General features: G+C 39.0%; 1 protein-coding gene across 3 annotated transcripts in view; it reads right to left on the bottom strand.

Annotated features, from left to right (window-relative positions):
* DOK7 (docking protein 7) overlaps positions 1–20,246 on the bottom strand; it is a 59,159-nt gene that overhangs the window by 13,341 nt on the left and 25,572 nt on the right. For all 3 annotated transcript variants that reach the window (XM_032108920.1, XM_032108921.1, XM_032108922.1), the window contains one exon: positions 3,350–3,392. In XM_032108920.1, coding sequence (XP_031964811.1) covers positions 3,350–3,392 — 43 coding nt within the window. The remainder of the gene's footprint in view (positions 1–3,349; positions 3,393–20,246) is intronic.

The raw sequence follows: 20,246 nt of genomic DNA, 5'->3' as shown, positions 1-20,246 counted from the left end.
AGGATTGCTGTGACAGAGTTCTACTCAACTGAGAAAATACAAATATTTTGAAGGAAATCATGCACCCTTATAAGTAAGAGCTGGAGGTTCCCTATCTAAGCTGTTGCAATGGAATGGAAAGGAGAACAATATTTAAATCAGAGGCCTAAATTACAATGAAAAACAGCACCAGTGCTAGGAAATACATTCTAAATGTAAGAATAGTAAAGGACTTCCGATGATTTGAGGTGGATTAAGGATTCTCACTGCAGAACATGGTAAGTACACACCTGTCAGACATACACAGATGTACATCCAAACCTCAGGGCAGAGGCTCTTGCTAGACAGCTGCTTCAGCCCTGTTTTTCCTATAGTACTTTGGTTTATAGTACCAGAAAGATAATGAAGATAATCACAAGCTCTTCAGTTCACCATCCTGCGAAGGAATGCGCAGTCTATTGTTTCATCTCTCAACACTGAATGTGCATCTTATTCATGATCCCTTAACTCAAAGCACGTAAGCAGTTCCTGAGTAAAAGACCTACGTACATATCTCTGAAACTGCAACCACTAGATCAAGCTACAGGATTTCTCAAGCAGTCATGAGAATCTCTGTACAGGTCCCATGAGAACTGCTTACACAAAATGTACTAAACTCAGGTGTGCCCAGAAACCAGCAGTCTCAGAAATCTAGAAATCTGAATCGTATTTTTGAACCTCTATCCTGTCATGGTATTATGAGGTCCATCATAACTATAAATGCAGTCTATTATACTTAAGAGCACACATTCCCACATCATACAACTCCAAAGAATCCCTTACCTTTATCTGTAGCACAAAGCTATGATAACAATGGGAACATTTTCCTCCTACAAACTCAAGTAATCTAATTCAGTCTCTCTTTCCAGTCAATATTTACAAAGTTATTTATAACAAAGGCAACCAAATTATTTAAAACAGAATTATATGATTCACCCCAACTTGTTTTTTTCCATCTAGTAATACAACTTAGAATTGTTGCCATATTTAGAACACTTTTCTGTTTGCCATTAGAATGAAACACGTTTCTCTAAAGTTGCTGAGTCTGTTGCTCAGCATATCTAACTAAAAGCAGAAAGAGAATACCCACATTCACTACCAATAAACTGAAAAATATGGAAACAGTTGATCCCTGACTGTTTAATTCCATGTCTTGCTACAGAACTGAGACATTCAAGAGCAAAACTATTGGATAGAACATTTGTGCACCTGTAGCCCAGGAAGGAGGGGGTTTGCATTCTACAGTGTATTTGAATGAAAATAAGAAAAAAAACAAATGTATTTCTGAGTAAGTAAACTGCTACACTAGGAAATTTTCTAACTGGGTATTGGGTCATTGTACGATCACCCATGCTAGAAGGGGTATCTTGCCATGTATATGCACAATACAGGCTTTGAAAGTAGTTACCTCAAGTTAGTGTGCCTTTATGCTATTCTCAGCTATGGATTATAATCTCTCATAACAGAGAAACATAGTGAAGTTCTAATTCAGTTCCTTTAGTCCAATAGAACAGTGTGAATGACTGCTCAGCATCCTGGGACCTTCAGTTATTAGGTTAAAGACTCAAATGCTACAGAATTATTTTGAAAGCTTTGCAATGCCAAGTTCAATTATACTTGAAATTTTCACACGTATGAAAGACAAAACTTTAAAATGAAATATCTAAGGACAATAAAAATGCAGTGAGACATAGAAAACTTCAGCTTCTTTTGCATTCTGAAAAATAGTGTAATATTGAAGAATGAAGTTGTACCAGTATATTAGGACTTTTGAGAGATGAAACCCCATAAAAAAGACTTCAGTCACTGGCTTTAGATGCCGCATTTGCCTTAAGCATTTATACTTATTCCTACAAGAGTTCTTTTCTTAAACTGTATTTTCCCAGTGTACCAGACAATAAAACCCACCTGCTCAAGTTTCTTCAGTCTTGTATCTTCTCTTTCTGCTAATATAAAAATCTGTCCTGTATTTCTGCATTTCCAATTTGCTCCATGATAGTTTTTATCAAAATAACTAACTCTCTCATATGCATGAGTAGTCTGAGATTTTTTTGTCACATAGTGTTTGCATTCACAATTAGCTTGACACTGAAATTAATACAAAAATAACATTCTGCCCACCACATGCAGCTACAGACCCAAGTTTCCCTGTATTTACACACACTTTAATTGTAAGTGTTCTGCTTTCCTTGGTTTGAGTGAAGGACTAGAAACTTGAGTACCAGAGGGAAAGATAAAATTAATGATCCAATCTGGGCGTCTACTTACACCTCTATAAGTCAAGAGTAATTCCATTGACTTGAGTGGAATAACTAGCAACAAGCTCTGCTAAATGCTTCTGGATTTTCTCCTGCTAAGACAGACTAGTGAATAAAGTTACTTTTAACCTTCTCCAGAGACACCTCCTGATCCTGAGTGCCTTACTGGATTTGTTCACACAAGTATCCATAACTACACTGCTTTACATATTTGCCAAAGTTTTTAAAAGTAATAAAAAACAGCACAAAGAGCTGTTCTATGTCTATTTGAGTTGGGCAACCTATGAAATTTAATGGATCTGGTGAATTATCAGGTAAACTATTTAAGGAACACAAAGGCATTTAAAATACTAACCAAATTCTTTGCATAGATCTCTCCAAGATCTAAGATGGAGTGCACAAAACCAAACACTTATGAAATGTTTTCTTTGAAGCAAAATGATAATTCAAAGGTCCCAGACGAGTTTGGCTTCATTAGACAGGGAACTCAGGTGACCAACACATTCTACTGATAGGAAGGTTTACAATGCAAAGGTGCCTTTGCCTAAGTAATCTTTCCAGGCCAGATACTCAGTGTCCTCTCATCAGTGATTTTGTTGGTCAATCAATAGTTTCACTGACAGGAGAGAAGCATCTCCAAGTTGCTTCTGGTAAAGATTCATTCCTGAGGGTTTGTGTTATTTAGGAAACTGGCCATACACACTGAACATAAAAATCAAGTTTGCCTTTGGTGCTAATACAGCCAAAAAAGAACAATTTCTAGTTTTCTTCGAATATGTAAGTAGAAAAAGCACTAAACAGCTTCATAAAGGGTCTGACAACTTTGAACCTCTTCAGATTAACAAAAGAAAGGGAAAAACAAATATATTAATCTTTGCAACCAAAGTTTCTATAGATTAAAATGTATTTTATAATTGCCAGACATGAACTGCAGCAGCAAAACAACCCCAAACAGGACACCTCTCAATGTAGTATTTAGTTCTGCTTCCTTAAATCTTCTGTTTCTCTCATCACAACTTGGGACTTAAACGTCATCCTTAAATAAAAAAAAAAAAAAACTAAATGGCTCCTACCTGATATAGCTGGTAAGACTCCAGACTGTAATATTGCTGTTCCCTAAAGAAAACAGAAAATTTTAGAATGAAAAATCTTTACAAGAAGTAGAAACTTGAAAAAATATAGGAAGTATGTAAAAGTAGAAGGGAGGGGAAGAAAGCAGAAACATGGCCAAGATTTCATTTTTCAAAGAGAAAAAACATCCCACAGCATTTCAGAAAATATTAGATTATACATTACAAAGATGAAAAATGCAAATGGGAGTTTGATGTGTGAAATTATATCAAATGTAGGACATTGTTAAGGTATCATCGAAATTATAGGAAAGACAACAAAAAACTACAAGAATCAGCTTTAACTAGAGAAAAAAAATGAGGCTGAGATAATAACAAAAACAAAACCAGTCTTTTGTTATTAAGTGATTTTTTTCAGTCATTAAGATTGTCCTAATTTCCATTTCAGTACATCATATTCCATTATTTCTGCAACTCTGAGGCCTCCTGCCGCAATCATCTAAGGCAGAGACTTCACTAGCAGTGGCAACTGCAAAGGCAACTCAACAGAAAGCACAGGAGAGAACAGTCTTAAAAGCGACCTTTTATAATTCTACAAAACACAGCAAAACATGGTTTTGCCTGTAGGAGAAACTTTTAAAATTATTATGGCATAATGTACAAATGTAAGTGCATGGTTTTCAAACCCAGAGCATAACACATATCTCAACCTACCCTGTGATTACATCAAAGGAGAAAAGGGGTAAGTGACCTCACTCAAATCATATGCTTTTGTTACGCCTGCTATGATACTCAGACAAAAACCCACAGTGTGATTATTTAAGGCCTGCATGTCTCATAGTATTACTTATAAATATAAGTTAAATATTCTTCTAACTTATAATCTTTTATCTGTGGCCCAGAGCTGAATACTGGGGTCTGTGATGCACGTGGCTCCAACCACCCCACCACTGCAACACCCACAGTAAGCGGATATGCACCACTCGTGTATCACACATCATGAGCTGCATGGCCAGGGCTATTTTAGCTCTGGTAGTGATCTGACAGCAGCCAGATGACATTCATTTTTTATGTTCTGCTTTCAAATACCTTGGGTAGAGTTCAATGATAGATGTTAGGAGAAGCCACTGGTTTGATATGCTGGGTCATTATTCACAGATTAGCTCGGTTGCCCTAAAGAGCTAAAAAGAACCTAAGCCTGGCATTCATTTCTGTGTGCACAAATAACCAGCAAGGCACATAATCCTTTTCACAATCAAAATGGGATTTTCTTTTCCCTCTTCTGTGTATATTTGGAATATCTTTGCCTTTCTCTCACCTTTTTTTTTTAAAGATTCATTTTATTTTATTCAAATTTTCATTCTCTTTATATTTCATGAAATATATGATTGATCACACCAGTTCTCATTAAAAGAAAAAAAATCAACAGTTAAAAATACAGTCCCATATGAAGAGCAACAGGCCCACCTTTCTCTATAGAATTTTCCAGTTATTACATACATCATCCTGTTCTGGCGCTGCTTATGGGAGTTTTAGTCTTTGGGCCCAAGATCAGCCCAAAAAGTCCAGGTCATGTAATATAAGCTCCACAGCAAAGAGCAAAGATACTGTACTTCCCAGTTTCCAGGCTGTAGAAGAAGTTTTGCCAGATTCATAGTGACAAAAAGCACCAGAACAGCTTTGCAAGCCCACCTCCTTGGCATAAAAAGGAGCCAGAATCTTGCAAGTCAGGTGGACGGGAAAAAAAAGAAAAATACTGTCTTAAAACTAGTTCCTCCTGTTACTGGCTATGATGGATAGCTGTTCAATATAAACCAAGCATTTTCACAGAGCCAAAATATTTTTGTTTCCTATTTTGCTTCCTAAAAAGGAGGAAACTACACTTCCAAGAAAAAGCAGACTAGTTTCTGTAGGTTTTAATGCTGAGCAGGGCTCCATCATCACTGCCAAGAGGAATGAAATGCCAGTCACCTGATAACTGTGTCAACATTTCAGACACACTTCATCAGCCACAGCTTATGTAATTCCCTTTGTGTATCTTTAGAAATAAAGCTTTTCTTTCAGCTTATCTAAGTTTGGCAGCTTTTTATAGCTCCATTATTCTGCGCCTACTGAGAGTTAGAGTCCTCAGCACAGGAAAGATGAACCTCTTGGAGCAGGTCCAGAGGATGGACACAAAATGATAGGAGGGCTGGAGCACCTCTCCTTTGAGGAAAAGCTGAGAGAATTGGGGTTGTTCAGCTTGGAGAAGAGCAGGCTCCAGGGAGACCTTAAAGCAGCCCTTCAATACTTAAAGGGCATTATAAGGAAGATGGGGACAGACTTTTTACCAGACCCTGTTGTGATAGGACAAAGGATTATGGTTTTAAAATAAAGGTGGGTAGGTTTAGACCAGATACAAGGAATTAATTTTTTACTATGAGAGTGGTGAAACACTGGCATAGGTCACCCAGAGAAGATGTGGATCCCACATCCCTGAAAACATTCAAGACTGGGCTGTGTGGGGCTCTGAGCAACCTGACCTAGTGGAAAGTGTCCCTACTCACTGCAGAAGGGTTAAACTAGGTGACCTTTAAAGGTCCCTTCCAGCACAAAACATTCTATGCTTTTTAGGTCTCTTTTGCTTTAGTCACAAATAGGAAGTTTTGCCCCAGTCTGAGTCCTCAGGCTGGAAAAAGAAAGGCTCAACATAAATGAGAGGCTCCCAGATCTTTCTTACTATAAAACAGGACTTTGTACCTGACAGTAATAGAAGCAAATATTTGCATTGTGAGATTTTTATTCTGCACATACCAAAAATGCACTCATAAACAGAGGCTTGATTGCAACATTGGTCAAATGCTTAATTTTCGCAGAGGAGATGATCTAGATTGTTTTTTCTCCTCTCCCTTCATTTCAAAGCTATTATGTAGTAACAAGGCTACACAAAATATCCAGTTTATCAAGAGAAAACCATGAAAATCATGACTCAAAATCCCTGAGTCCCTGAAAATCAGAAACTGTGAAGCAGACTTCTCCAACAATGAACAAACACTCCTGCCTGCTGTGTGTAGCTGGTGGCACGTCATCACAACCCTCTGACTGCCTCACATAGTTTGTGTGTAGAGGGATGCAGCAGATTACAATCACATAATATAGCTTGTGACAATAAACTTGAACTGTCAGAAACTTCACAAAGGTGCAAAGGACTCAATGAGAAATACTGAATGAAGATTTTGAAATCAGCATCACAAAGAAAAGTTTAAAGTGCTTTTAGAAAATGGAAGAGAAAAAGTATTGATCGTGTCCAAAGTTCTGCAAAGCTCAGATATTTCAGCAAAAAGAAACCAGTCCCTAATGAAACTGACAGTTAAAGTACTTTCCTTGTAAGGATTAAACACTATGACTTATATTCTATTATTCTAAAACACAGTAAAGTTGAAAACCTGAATGCTTAGGCTGCCACAAGAAAGACAAAGTTCCCAGGAAAGGTCAACAAATACAGGCACATGCAGCAACCTTTAAAGGTCATCTGCCTTGATGGGCTGTTTCATCTTGCCCAGCAATTGATCAGGTTGAGAACAAAAGATACAAAATTATTAAACTCTATGATCCTTCCTAACAACTCCAAATGAAACAAACTCCTGCCCATAGCATGCTTCAGGTGCAGGGCTCCAATTTCAGCCCCAAACTCCCAATTACTCAGCTTCATCTGTTGCAAGCCAACTGCCGCCCTACAGAAAGATTGCTGCAGTCAGTTCAGAAACACCTCCACTTGCTCAGCCAAGCCCAAACATCAGCTATTTTATGAGACAGTGGCACTGGCAAGCCATGGGCTGTGCCACATTAAAATACACCCCTTAAAACCTGTGGGATAATCAAGTTCCACTCATCTACAAGTTACAGCCCTTTTTTAAAAAACAAGACGTGAGAAACAACCAAAAATATTGTTTAATTCTAGTCTAGATTTGTATTGCCATCTTCTCTCTCTCAAGTTTTCTACAGAGGCCTCTGCAGTTGCAATTCTTATATGTTTCTATTGAAAGGTGTCTCCTGCTTCTTGCTCTGGGCTTCCCAGCTGCCTGCAGCCGGGAGCCGCTTGTCACACAACCCAGAATACAACCATGGGTACCAGAATGTGATCATTGCCTCCAAAAATGACACAACTTGCCTTTAGCATATTCTGAAGCTATCCATTTATGGGAGAGAAAGAAAAGCTGGCTGAGTTCCCTACCACGAAAGCCAGTACCTGGACCCATCCACCAGACAGCAGAAATTCCAATGGTGGAGTCTCAGTTGCAACACTGAAGGGTCAAATTTCAAGCTCCGCTACTGACAGTATATGAGCCCATGGGGAAGCTGACACAGCAACAAGGCACATGATTTGCTCTTGTCTTTTGCTTTTCAAAACCTGACCTAGGACTACTACACACTGGACAGTCACGCTAGGAATGTGCTGAACAGCTGGACTATAACGCAATTACATGGTCACATACCAGTTTTTCCATGGGACATCTGTCTTATTCACTGCACGAGAGGGACACGTGTGGGTACAATCAAGATGGCATGAGCAACTGTAAATCTGTCAATTCCTTAACAGTGAGAAGCTTAACTTTTCAACCTAAACAACATCCTTTTAACATCACACAAATATGTCATTATGCACAGAAGTTTTCAGACAACTCTAGAGGAAACAGCTGTGCAATACCATCCAAGGCATATGAAATACCTGGTGTAAACACATCAGTGATGTTTGTGTCTGTCTCCAGGCATTGCTACAAGCCAAGCTTACAGCCTTGCTAGACAAAATATAAGTCATGAGAATGTACAGCTGGCCAAAAGCAATAATACTCACTCCAAGTTGATAACAAAGTCTGAAAGCGCACAACACCAAACCCTCCTAAACTGTCCTAACACCAATATCAGCTAGACAGCTTGTGATTACAGAGACATGCCCAAAACTACAACTTATATAAATACAATAAAGACACTCTGCCACCTCCATGAGACTGAGGTTTTGGGTTTGTCTTACCATTTCTTACTAATTTCATAAGGTTTGATTTTCTTATGGTTCCTCAAAGATTGGTATGATGGCTCCAGATCAAACAAAATTATTGAGTACTTTTGTGAATTTGAGGGTCTCACCTGCTTAATCACAGGTAAAATTCAGAAGCACTGGTTTCTGTACAGGAAGAAGTACTTCATTATTTCACAGAGATTTTGTAGGGATAAATATAGTGACAGTATGCAGAGAGAGAGACTGCAGCAGCAAACCCTCTAGGGAGAGCTGTATAAGAAACTCAAATGGAAAGATGGACACTAATGATTATGAATATTGCTGAAGAGATGAGCTCATCTACACTTCTGAACAGACGTCACAGGACAAAGACACTGAAGTACTGAGAACACTTCACTCCTGGTTCATGATACAGGAGGACTTTTCCCAGCAGGAGCCAGGACTAGGCTGAAGAATTTCACCAGCCAGAGGAAATGGCTAAGCCAGACATAGCAAATTGCCTCTGAAACCAATTTTAATCCAATGTATTTGATAAACACAGCCAGAATGGTGGAGGAGTTAGAAGACAGGAACTAAAAACGATTCTTCATGAAAAATAAAAACACCATATGCAAATGTCACAGGATATATTCCTCAAACTTAACAACGGGGTCACAGCCTCTCCTGATTTCAGAGCACAAAACCCTGAACAATTACACCTGTGAATTGATGCTATGTACATAATACAGTGTATTAACATCTGCCTTCGCTACCTCATCTTTCACCAAGTATCCCATAATAATCATTTTGCCATTCAGGACATCAAAGACTCCTTACACAATTGCCATTAAAATAAACCACACTCAGCTCAGAAACGATAAATGCTTTCTCTCCAACTGTGAGATCTAAGAATGAAGGCAAATACCGTGAAATAATCTAAAGTTCAGCATGTCATATGGGCCAAAATAAAGACAACCAATTCTTCCATGTAATTAGAATCATCTACATTGTTCCCCCCAACTCCTCAGCTGAGCTGTCCTGATTTATAGTAGCAGATGATGTTCTGTAGTTTTATGAAAAGGAACAATATTTAGTTAAAGCATTAAGACACACAGCAGGTTTTCTGATTCAAAACAGTGTTGTCAGGTTCTTAGAGATGTTTTTATAGAAACATTACATTCCCTTTTCCCTTCCCAGAGCCTTGTTCAGCTCAGCTCCTGTTAAGCCACCTCTCCTAAGGAACAGACCGAAACTCCCGCTGCACTGCTCATGCACTGGAGCTCAAACACTCATTTTTCCAGACTGTTGAAGGTCCAGCAGTGCACCCACAGCATTGCTTCAGCCAGTCCCATTTCCACAGGTGAACACGAATGCTCTTCCTCAGCTTGCAGCTGAATCACAGTGAACACAGTAGCTTTAGCCATGCAAAGAGAGGCTGCATTTCTCTGTTAGAAGTTGCAAGACCTTTATAGAGAGATGTTTATGAACAATAAAAATAAACATTAATAGGTTATACATTTGTATCCTTACAGAAATATAGTAAAATGACAGGCCTTTGTGCCTGCAGCTGTATTTTAACATGAAAGATTATTTTAAATTTAATTCAGTGCCGATAACTGGAGGGGAAAAAACCTTTCCTCTTTTTGTAAAAATAATATTTGTTTTTAGAGAGCCTGGCACTTCTGAAGTCTTGTCAAGTGCAATGGAAACATAGTAATGTACACAAAGTCAAAGAGGCTTCAATTCCATGTATTCCGGTTTATGTTTCATATATCCCAAATTCCAACAGGGGGTAGCATTACACTTCTGCAAGAACATTTGATATTTAGAATACACTCAGTTTCCCCACATTTGATAGTCTGAGCTTCCTTGTACAATAGATCTGTTAATTTCCACTCATTCTGCACTCAGTGAAAATTGCACAAGGCAGGGACTCCAGCAAAACTCCCCTAACGCTGAAAGTGAGGCTCAGATGGGCCCAAACAGGTATGAAAAACAGCAGATTTGACTGCTGTGCAAATAAGCAGCGTGTGGTTCTCAGCTCATTCTTCTTGCTCAGCACATAACACAAACAGGAGAGGCAAGGTGCTAACGGATGGGATTCAACACCTCACATGATCCAGTTCCTTTGCATTTTAAAGTTCACAAGACTAACTGTGCCCCCACAGAGCATCTCAGTACTGCAGAAATACCTGTGAAAACTTGACCAATGGGAAATACTGAGATACATCTTCTCAGAACAGCACAGCCCAATAGAAACCACAGAGTTCTGAGTCAAAGCATTAACCCATTTCAAGATTGGCAAAGTCAATACAAAAGTATTATGAAGCAGGAAGCTTGGAGAGTGAAAATAAACAAGAAGGACCATTATTAACACATGGACCAACGTGCACACGTACTCACAAAGGGATTCAGGTGGTCTTGCCCTCCTGCTTAGCAACGCAGCAATTTATGGAAAATTTACACACAAAAGTGCGTGAAGAATCCCTTTTACTCAAGTTCCTGCTTTCAACGAGATTTAAAATCCAATTCAGCTATTCAGGAAGAAAAGGTTCCCATTTTGCAAATAGAGTTCAACTACAACCCTACAGCTGAAGTGACAGACAGTAAATAGAGAAGGACTCAAATGAAAACATTTCAAAAGCTGGCAAAGTGAAATCTCAGATCTTAGAGACAAATTAAACCTGCTTCTGTGGGTTCTTAGATATGGAGAAAGTTTATGTTAAGCTTTAATTACCATTTTGAAACATTCGCCTGGGGACTGCCCTAAGAAAAGTCTTTTCCTTCTTCCACTTCCCCACTGTTGTTCCACAGTGTGAGCTTAGCTTCTGCTGGCGCTAAAAATACACTTGTGCCTGTTTTGTAGCTGATGGAGCTATGCCAATTTACATTAGACTAGTTACTTGATTCCTTCCTTCCAGCCCATTCCACATAAAGACACAGAGAAAAGAATCCTTGTTATAACCTGTGCATCCTGTTCCACAGAGAGAGAACTAGAGTGGGCTTAATTATGGGCCTATGAAGAATAAAAATGAAAGCCTTGCAATATGATCTTCACATTCATTTTCCTCCTTTTTCAACCTCACATTTAGAGCTATAGTTAGTCAACTTCTTCCAGGAAAAAAAAATTATTAACAATATAATCAGTGATCATCAGTAGAAAGAAATGGATGGAAGTAGAAGGACAAATAAGGGAGAAAAAGCTCAAAATAGTAAAATTAAGACAAGTGTTTTTCTTTATCCCTGGCCCATCACTGAAATTATGGTTTGTCAAAAGTAATGAAACTATAATTAAGCTGCACAGCTTCAAAGGATACAGCTACTTAACTATGCATGGGGGCTGCTCCCAGGCTGCTTCTGTATCAGAGAGCAAGTGCTATAAATTATTAGGCAAAATTATATCTGTAGGTTTTTTTCCAAAGCCTCCTATAGTAGTTATCTCTATAGCATGTGTGTTCTGCTTGACTTTGTGTCTCAAGGAATGAGATGAATCGGCAAACTTCATCTGGAAATGTCTTCTTTGTGCTACAGGGGATTCAAGTATACAGTTACTAGCCCTGATACAGCCCACTTAGCACTCCTCTGTCCTTCTATTAAACCAGATCTGGAAAAGGTTTATATTTCCTTAATATTTTCCAGGCTCAAATTTCTAGTACATTCAAAATTGCTTCCAATCAGCATTGAATTAGCAGAGGATTCCACAGAATCCAGACTACTGCAGAGGATGTGGCTAGGGGAGAGGGAACACAACCAGAGTTCATGTCCCCCTGATTCCCAGCTGTTGAAACAGTCATTTTAGTTGACTGACAGCTGGCTGCTGCACTTTATCCTGCGAATAGCCTGATATCCTCATGTGACAAGACTTAGGAGGACAAAGTCAACTTTAAAGCCCCTTTTCCATCTACACTTTGGACTTGCGTGGTATTGAACTGCTGCAGAGAAAGTCCCAAGGTCTGCTTTCTTTCATTTACCTGGCTTTCAGAAAAAAAACATGGAAAGACACAAAAGATAACTCCAAGGAATACATACAAGCAGAGCTGGCATGCAGTAAAGGCATTTTGCTGCAGCCTAGAAGTCCTATATAAGACTGGTATTCACTCACTCCATCCTGGCTTTCATTTATCATAGGAATCACACTTATTTTGACCTTAACATCCTCATCCCACCTGAGGAAGCTCAGTCTAACTTCTAGACACACACACAAATTTTGTATTGTTATATTGATGCATCAAATGTCCCTGGAGCTGAACCACAGGGGATGGAAAAACAACAGTAGCTTGACATAACATTTTTCCCTACACTTCTGTCCTACACCTACGAGTTGAATTACTGGCTAAAGTAAGATAGATTTTCAAGGCACAAAGTGTTGTTACGTTAGCAGGGATGGCCAGAAGGCATCCCTGAAGTCCTTCCCTCTGCAGTGTCATTTAGGAATGAAACAGAAGAGTTTGTGTGCAACTGGTAAAAAGAGCTTTTTTCACACTTTGAAAAGGATTTACTCAGTTGGTCAGGTGCAGTAACTTTGCCACTTCACTGTGTCACCTTGGTTCTTACTGAGAGTTCCTAAATTTCAAAGCTAAGTTTAGCCAGAACCAAGGGAACTCAGTTGGGTCAATTGCCTACCTAAAACACTGCTCAGAAGTTCCCTGTGAGAGTCATCTGCTCTCACGTCTCTTACTGGGGAAGAGCTGAGTTTTACCTAATCCCCGTTTGGGCAAAATGGCTTTTGATCTAATAGAAAAATTGCATCCAAAAAAATTTGCAAAATTAGATTTTATGTAATATGCCTCTTCATGAGGATTTTAGAAAAGAATACATTAAGAAAACATAGTACCGTTATGGGGTTTTTCCTCCCTCTGTTGTTACAACTTGGCTGGAAGTTCAGGCATATCCTCAAGCATGTTCTTGATATCTTGCTCCTTTCTAAATGCTAAAAAATTGCTAAGCCCTCAGGCTAATCCCATTCTTAGAAAGAACTGATCTTCAGCTGCCATGTCCTCAGTCACAGACTTTCTGAATCAACTGAGTGTAAAGGCTCATGCATTCATAACTTCTGTCCAGTAACTGCAGTTCTTGAAAGACACCATTCTTCAAGCTCAATTTCACACACATAAAAAATTCTCTTGAAATAACTTATTCAGTGCCACTGCTTTGTGGCCTTTCATTAAAAAGAAAGCGGCTTTCAACTATTTGTTGAAGTTATAAAAATTAGTGATAGACTTGCCACCATTCTAAAACAAAAATTGTGGAGCAGGTGCTTCATCATGGCAGGTTAATTTTCTCCTTTAGCAACTCTCACTAATGACTTTCTTTCTGTCCACAGTTTCTTAAAAGGCAAACTTTCTGTCTCTCTCACTGCCATGTGGACAACATTGCATTTAATATAATCTTTAGCACTTGGATAGAATTTTCAACATCCAAAGTCCTGTAGAAACACAATCCCATCAGTCCTGACAACAGCCTTGGGAAGCAAATACAGATACCACAAAGTGAGGTAAGCTGGTCAGAGCCACAATAAAACCCTTGCACAAAATTCCTGCATCAGTCCAAATCTCAAGCTTCTTACCTCTCTTTGTAAAAAGTGAGACAGTGCCCAAAACACCGCTTTGCCATCACAAACTCCTGCCAGGAGTCTGTCTGCTATAGACAACCAGCTTTATAGCACAGTGGGCAGGTTTGTCAAATGCATTCAACACTAAGCCAGGCAGAGCAAGAACACCAGAGTTTAGCACAGATTCTTTCTGTGTTACCTGATGTCCAGAGCAGTCAATTCCACTCTTCTACTACAGGACAGGGTTTGAAATCTGCCTGGTTTAGATATCAAAAATCCATCTTATTTATTTTAACTCACGTGCAACCTAAATCTCTAATGAAGTGAACACTTTAGCTACACTGATTTAAATGGCCTTGCTTCTAGAAGTGTCAGAGGAAAGGAACTGAAGTCTGCACAAGGCTTCTGCTCAGTGGGACATTTTGGTCAGAACTGTACAATTGCATGAGAGGTAAATTTGACGGTCTTATCTTCCTTATGGACTTATAAAGAATTCCCTCTCCTTTCTCCTCTAGACAATTTCCCTTGCACTTCAGCAGAAGCATTCTGAACTCTGCATAATAAAGCAATCTATAAAATCTCAAGGAACTTATATAACAGTCCATCCTGAAAATTGGTGGGCATTTTTGTATCAGAATGGCTTATGCACATTTACTACCTTCTTTGCCTATGGGAAACATTCATTCAGTTCTGAACATATAAATATATTTCTGTGATTCATTCCTCAAATTGGTTTCAGTATAATGAAACCACAGAGCAGGTTCAATGGAACAGGTAATAACCCATTTTCTATTCAATAGATTTGTTGCCACATATTTTCATGCTAACAAATGCCAAAATTGAATTATCCATATGAAGATGTTGTTACCATATTATTAAATTTCACAAACATAATAGCTGGAAAAATTATTTGCTCTTTATGACTAAAGCAATGAAACTTGGAATAGGGTCAGATATGACAAAGAGTAAGGACTTGCCTACACCATAACACAACTCATACCTTCAGACGTAATCTGATTACAAGTAATTACAAGTCATTGTAATTCTGCTGACATTATCAGCCAGACTGAAAGTATTTCCACGGATATCTTTAAGTAATAAGTATATTGGGAATCTTGAATTACCAAAACTAATTCCACTCCTATGTCTTGTCCTGAGTTATGAATGAGTTTAAGCACAATTTGTATAATTTTGCTGGAACGCATTTCACCCTTCTAATTTGCATACTTCCAGTTTTAAGTGGCTCTGTCAAAAAAGGTTGGTTGGAAAGGTCACACCCCTACTGAGCATCAATTTTCAGTCCTCTCATCTACTCACAGTGAGCTGCTGTCAGCCCTCCAGACATCCCATCCAAATGATTGCTATCCTACTGACATTCGCCAATTCCTTCTGAGCCATGCAATTACTTTGATGTCACTGACTGTTAATCAAAACAAAATATTTCCTGCATAGTCTTTTTAATGCACAATCTTAAAAATAGAATGTTGGCAGACATTACAAACATTTTTCAGAAATGCAAGTCAAGGAGTTGAAGTTTTTTGAAAGTAACTTTGCTTATGATCTTCCAGAAGGAGATAAACCATATGGGAATCAAACTTGTGAATCTTAATCCAGGGCTTCTACTGGAGTTATTAGCTTCTCCTGAGCTGAGCTCCATGTAATCTATGCTTTCCTTGTATCTTTTTGTATTTTCTTCCTCTGCAGGTGAATTTTCCTTTCTTCCTTTTAGAAAATGAAGATAGAAAGTGTCTGCTAACACTTTGTAGGATTCTGTTGAACTTTTCCAGAAAGAAATGTATTTCTATTTAAGGGGGGGAGGGGAGAAAGAGAAAAAAAGCCTTCTATTTTCTCATTTTGGCCACATTCCAAGCAATCTGAAGAGTCTCCTTTACAGCTGGATCAAAACCAGAAGCCCCACAAACCCTACATTCCAAAGGGAATAATTTTTTCCAGCTTTTATTATCAGATGACTGCTCCTTCAAAGCATTTCTTTCTCTCTCTTCAGAAAAGCTACTGCTCCCAAGAGAGGAAGAAGTAGCCATCAGTATTAGTAATAACAACAGCTATTAGCCAGCTTGATTGTATTTAGGGGAGGAAGCCAATTTTCCCATTTGTTCATTGTGATGGGGATAGAAGGTCAATACCGTGGTTTATCAATATCTCCATGGCTCTCTGACAGAAAAGCAATCCAGCAACATTTGTGTTTGGTACAGAAGAATGAATTCTGCTGAGTTACATTGTGTGCATTCCCTCGTGTAAGGAAAGATGCTTTCTTCTCTTGACATTGTTATAATTTCACTTACCAGTGCTTCTGTGGCAGGCACTTCTTTTCCCACTACAGACCACAGGCTGTTCGCCTTAGTGCCAGATCCCAGTAAGTGCCAACTCTTATTATTCTGAATTTAGATTAAAACCTTTATTTTTTGCACAAAAGTCATGAGGATTCTTTCATGATAGATGGAGAGTACCTTGAATAAAGTTTTTTAGATAAAAGATAAGGTAGCCTCCTACAGGGCTGAAAGCAAGTCAGATCTGCATTGCTCTGGGGGGTTTGGCATGTCTCTTGTGTTACTGTGACCTCTGAAATCCAGATTCTTACCCATTAAGTGACCTCTTCCACGCAAACCTTCGGAAGACCCAGGTCACTTATATGAGCCCTTACCAGCAACAGCAATGGAAAAGGAAGCTGGGTCTCTTCTTGATCACTTGGGAGTGCAGCCTGTTGCCAAGAAGCATTATAATACTGTACAAATTAACTGGTGAACTGGGAAGAGAAAAAAGGTACTGATAAGCAGTATCTCTACACAGTGCATAAGGAGACCTGGATGGGAGATGAGATCAAGAGGATGGAGATCATCTCTACAGTAGACTTGGGCTCCTGGCCAAAACTACAAAGAGGAAAACAAAACAAATCTAGCTCTAAAGCCTGATACTACATCCACCTGTTTTATGCCACTTTTCTCTGTCAGCTTCAACTGGAGAACATATTTGATCTGCACAGCACTGGGTGCTTTTGTCAGCATAACCAGCTCCAGAAATGACTTGCATTTCACTGTAAAGCGCAGCAACAATCATGGGTTTCTTCTATTTCAGAAAGATGATGTGGGAAAATTGGTGGGCTTTAAGATGCATTTGAATCTCTGAAAAGTCTGAAGAATAACACTACTTTATCACAAAAATTTCAGAGCCTTCAGAGCCTTTTACAACAATGGCAATGTAAGTAAAATGCCAGATGGCCAAACCATTGTCCAGTGCAGACACCTCATTTAGTGGTGACACATGTGATGGAAGATGCACATCACTACTGGTTCATGTATCACAGTCAGGACTCAGAAAAACAACTGGAATTAAATCTTGAAAGAAAAGAGCACAAAAGCAAGTTTTCTAATTCATGCAAAAAGTCAGCAAGACCCAGATACAGGAACCTCACAAACACATCATTCAGGTCAACAATAACAACTGACTTCCAGGTTCCTCTGAGGTGCAAACTGTTCCTGTTAGTTCTAACAGTGCCCAGCTGCCCAGAGCTCTGAGATTAGAGCAGAAATACAAGCAGCTACAATGCTGTAAGAAGATGACGAACGCATCCTTCTCAGCTGAGAATTTAGACAGCTTGTAGCTTTTTTAAAGGTGGGAGGAAGCATAAAATGTTACAGCACCACACATCAATACTGTAAAAAAAAATCTTTGAAAAGAGATGTAAAAGATGTGCAAATATAAATAATCATGTTCCTACACTCTCAGAGAACGCATGGAAATAAACACAGTACAAGATAAACACATAAGGTTTTCAGTCTCCTGGGGAAAGAGGTAATGACTCCCAACAGAAAAAAATAAGCTAAATTAAGGTTGTAGATAACAGTACATTGTGGTTTCTTTAGTATCTGTTTTAGTACTACATTAGAAAAGTACTTGATTAAAAGCCAAAAAAAATTAAAACATTCTCAGTTACACAGATATGGCCATGTAGTCATGCAGCTGCCATTTCTTGAATTTCACCACACAAGTTAACACCTTACAGACCTTCTCTTTCACCACTTTCAAAAGCAGCATCTACAATGAGAGGAGACACATCAGCTAACTCCAGGGTTAAGGGGTTTGTATGGGATTTGGAAAACCAAGGCTACATTCCAAACCCAGCTACAGGCTGCTCATGATCCTGGTAAAATTAGTCCAGGTAAGACAGCAAAAGAGACCTCAATGCAGGATGTTCTTTAGAGTTCAAGCCCCTTCTCTGTCTGAAGACACATCAGCTGTGCTTTTCCCCAGACTTAGTTTCTCCCTGGTCTGTAACGCACAAGGGACACACAGATACTCACAGGTTCTCTAGAACACAAAGATTCTGCACTCACCCAAGGATGCAGGTGATTAACCAGCCCTGAAAGGGGAATGTGGTGCTGCATGATTAAATACAGTAGTAAAGAGCCTGCTCAAGGATCACAGTACAGGCATGCACATGCCTTCCTGTGGAGTTGGAATGCAAAAAGGAAGCAGTTTCAACAGGACAGAATAAAAGAATTAAATATCCTATCACCTAGCCAAACCAACTCCCCACTTAAACTGAGATCCACATGCCCTTCAAGGCAGGTGCCAGTTCTCCCTATATTGTGTATGGAAGGGTTCTCAGCCCCTCAGTGCAGTGGATCCCACTGCCTGACAAGACCCCTGAACTCTTTTATCCATCATAACCACAACATTTCTGTATTTCCACTTCCTACAAATATGCTGGGAGATTCAAAGTTGGAGGCATAGCGTGCTCCTGCACTGTGGTAGCAGGAGCTATACAACTACCTCACGGAGGGTTTGGGTAGACTAGCTCCTAATTTGGAACCATATTGTCCCCAAGGAGGCTTTGGTTATTTTAAAATCATCTACTTAAGTAGGTGGCTGAATACCAATAGAGATTGATGACAAGAGCCACACACAAACTGACAACTTCTTTTCCCCTCTATCATGGCAAGTTAACTACCAAAGCAGTACTCATGACTACATTTCTACATAAATAAGAACTCCCACTGACATAAATATGAGTTTAGCATGACCTAGACATACATAAATGTAATTCCTACTAATAGGCACATTTGGAGCTGTCAACATGATTTGAGTATAACACTAAGTGGCATGAAGAGACAGCCATAAACATTCCATATTAATTCATCTTGCAAGAAGAAGGTGGTCAGGGGACAAAAAGCAAGACAAAACTAAACCCAGTACTTGTCAGATGGAAAAGGACAAAACCAGTTGGAAAATAATTTTATTTTTCAGACTTCTACGAAAATTTACAAACAATGATGGTGTAAAAAAAAAGGAACACCCTATAAAAAAAGTTGACATTTGTCAAACTATAGCATCAAAGGAAGTTACAGAGCAACAAGCATACATGAAATTCTATTCATCAAATTAGTATTAGTTAAGTAGTTAAAAATGTAATAAGTCTAATAATAAATCTCTACAGCTTACTCAGAAATTGTAACAATCAACTCTGAGCTTAAATTATACTTACAATAGACAATGAATTCATCTCTGCAATCATCTACAGCACTGAAATCAGCTAGGTCAAATTACATAGCAAAGGCACATCTTGGGAAGTTTGTAAGGACATCTTGAGTGCAGCACAATTACGTACAACAGAAAGCAAATCACCCTGCATGCTTGCTTCTTAGTCCCCAATGTCTAATATGAAATACAGTATACAAATAATAGAAACAATATTTAGTAAGTCTTTTCATGCTGGTTCTATTCTTCATGCAGAGTGACAGAAAGGCTTCCTTGCCCTATTTTCTGTTCGAGCCTTGGCACTTTCGCAGGGTCTGTTCTCCCTGTTTTCATCATCGTCCTTGTCATTAGTAGAGTAGGTGGTTCTTAACAAGTCAGTCCCAGTCAGGACCCCCACCATGCCCTCCACATGTCTTCATCCCACAACTCTCTCCAACTCTTCACATGCTGAGCTCCAACATGCACACACAACATGCCCAAACCTAACCTCCATTTGCCAAAGTTTACATACAGGGCAGAAAACAAACAAATGCTCACAGCCTTAATTACTGCTGCAGCCTTTCCTCTACCGAGGTCACTTTAAATAGTAGGCATTTAAAAGCCATTAACACAATTTAATCAACAGCTTAACTCAAAATTGCAAAGGAACCCCAAACACCAGCACATTAAAGCCTTTTGAACATGAATTTGAATAAACATGAAAACCTGGTGTTTTCATCAATCCATAAATCAGCTCTTCCTGGACCTAACTTAAATATATCCTACTCAAAGTACAAGGAGTAATAATTATTTTTTAGTTACAGCCTATGGATTTGTGCTTTCACTGCACTCCTCAGGAGAAAAGCCGAAGACAGCATCCATTAAATACTGCTAAAATA

The sequence above is a fragment of the Corvus moneduloides genome, chromosome 5, assembly GCF_009650955.1.
Source record: "Corvus moneduloides isolate bCorMon1 chromosome 5, bCorMon1.pri, whole genome shotgun sequence".
NCBI lineage: Eukaryota > Metazoa > Chordata > Aves > Passeriformes > Corvidae > Corvus > Corvus moneduloides.
This window is presented reverse-complemented; position numbering and strand designations above follow the sequence as displayed.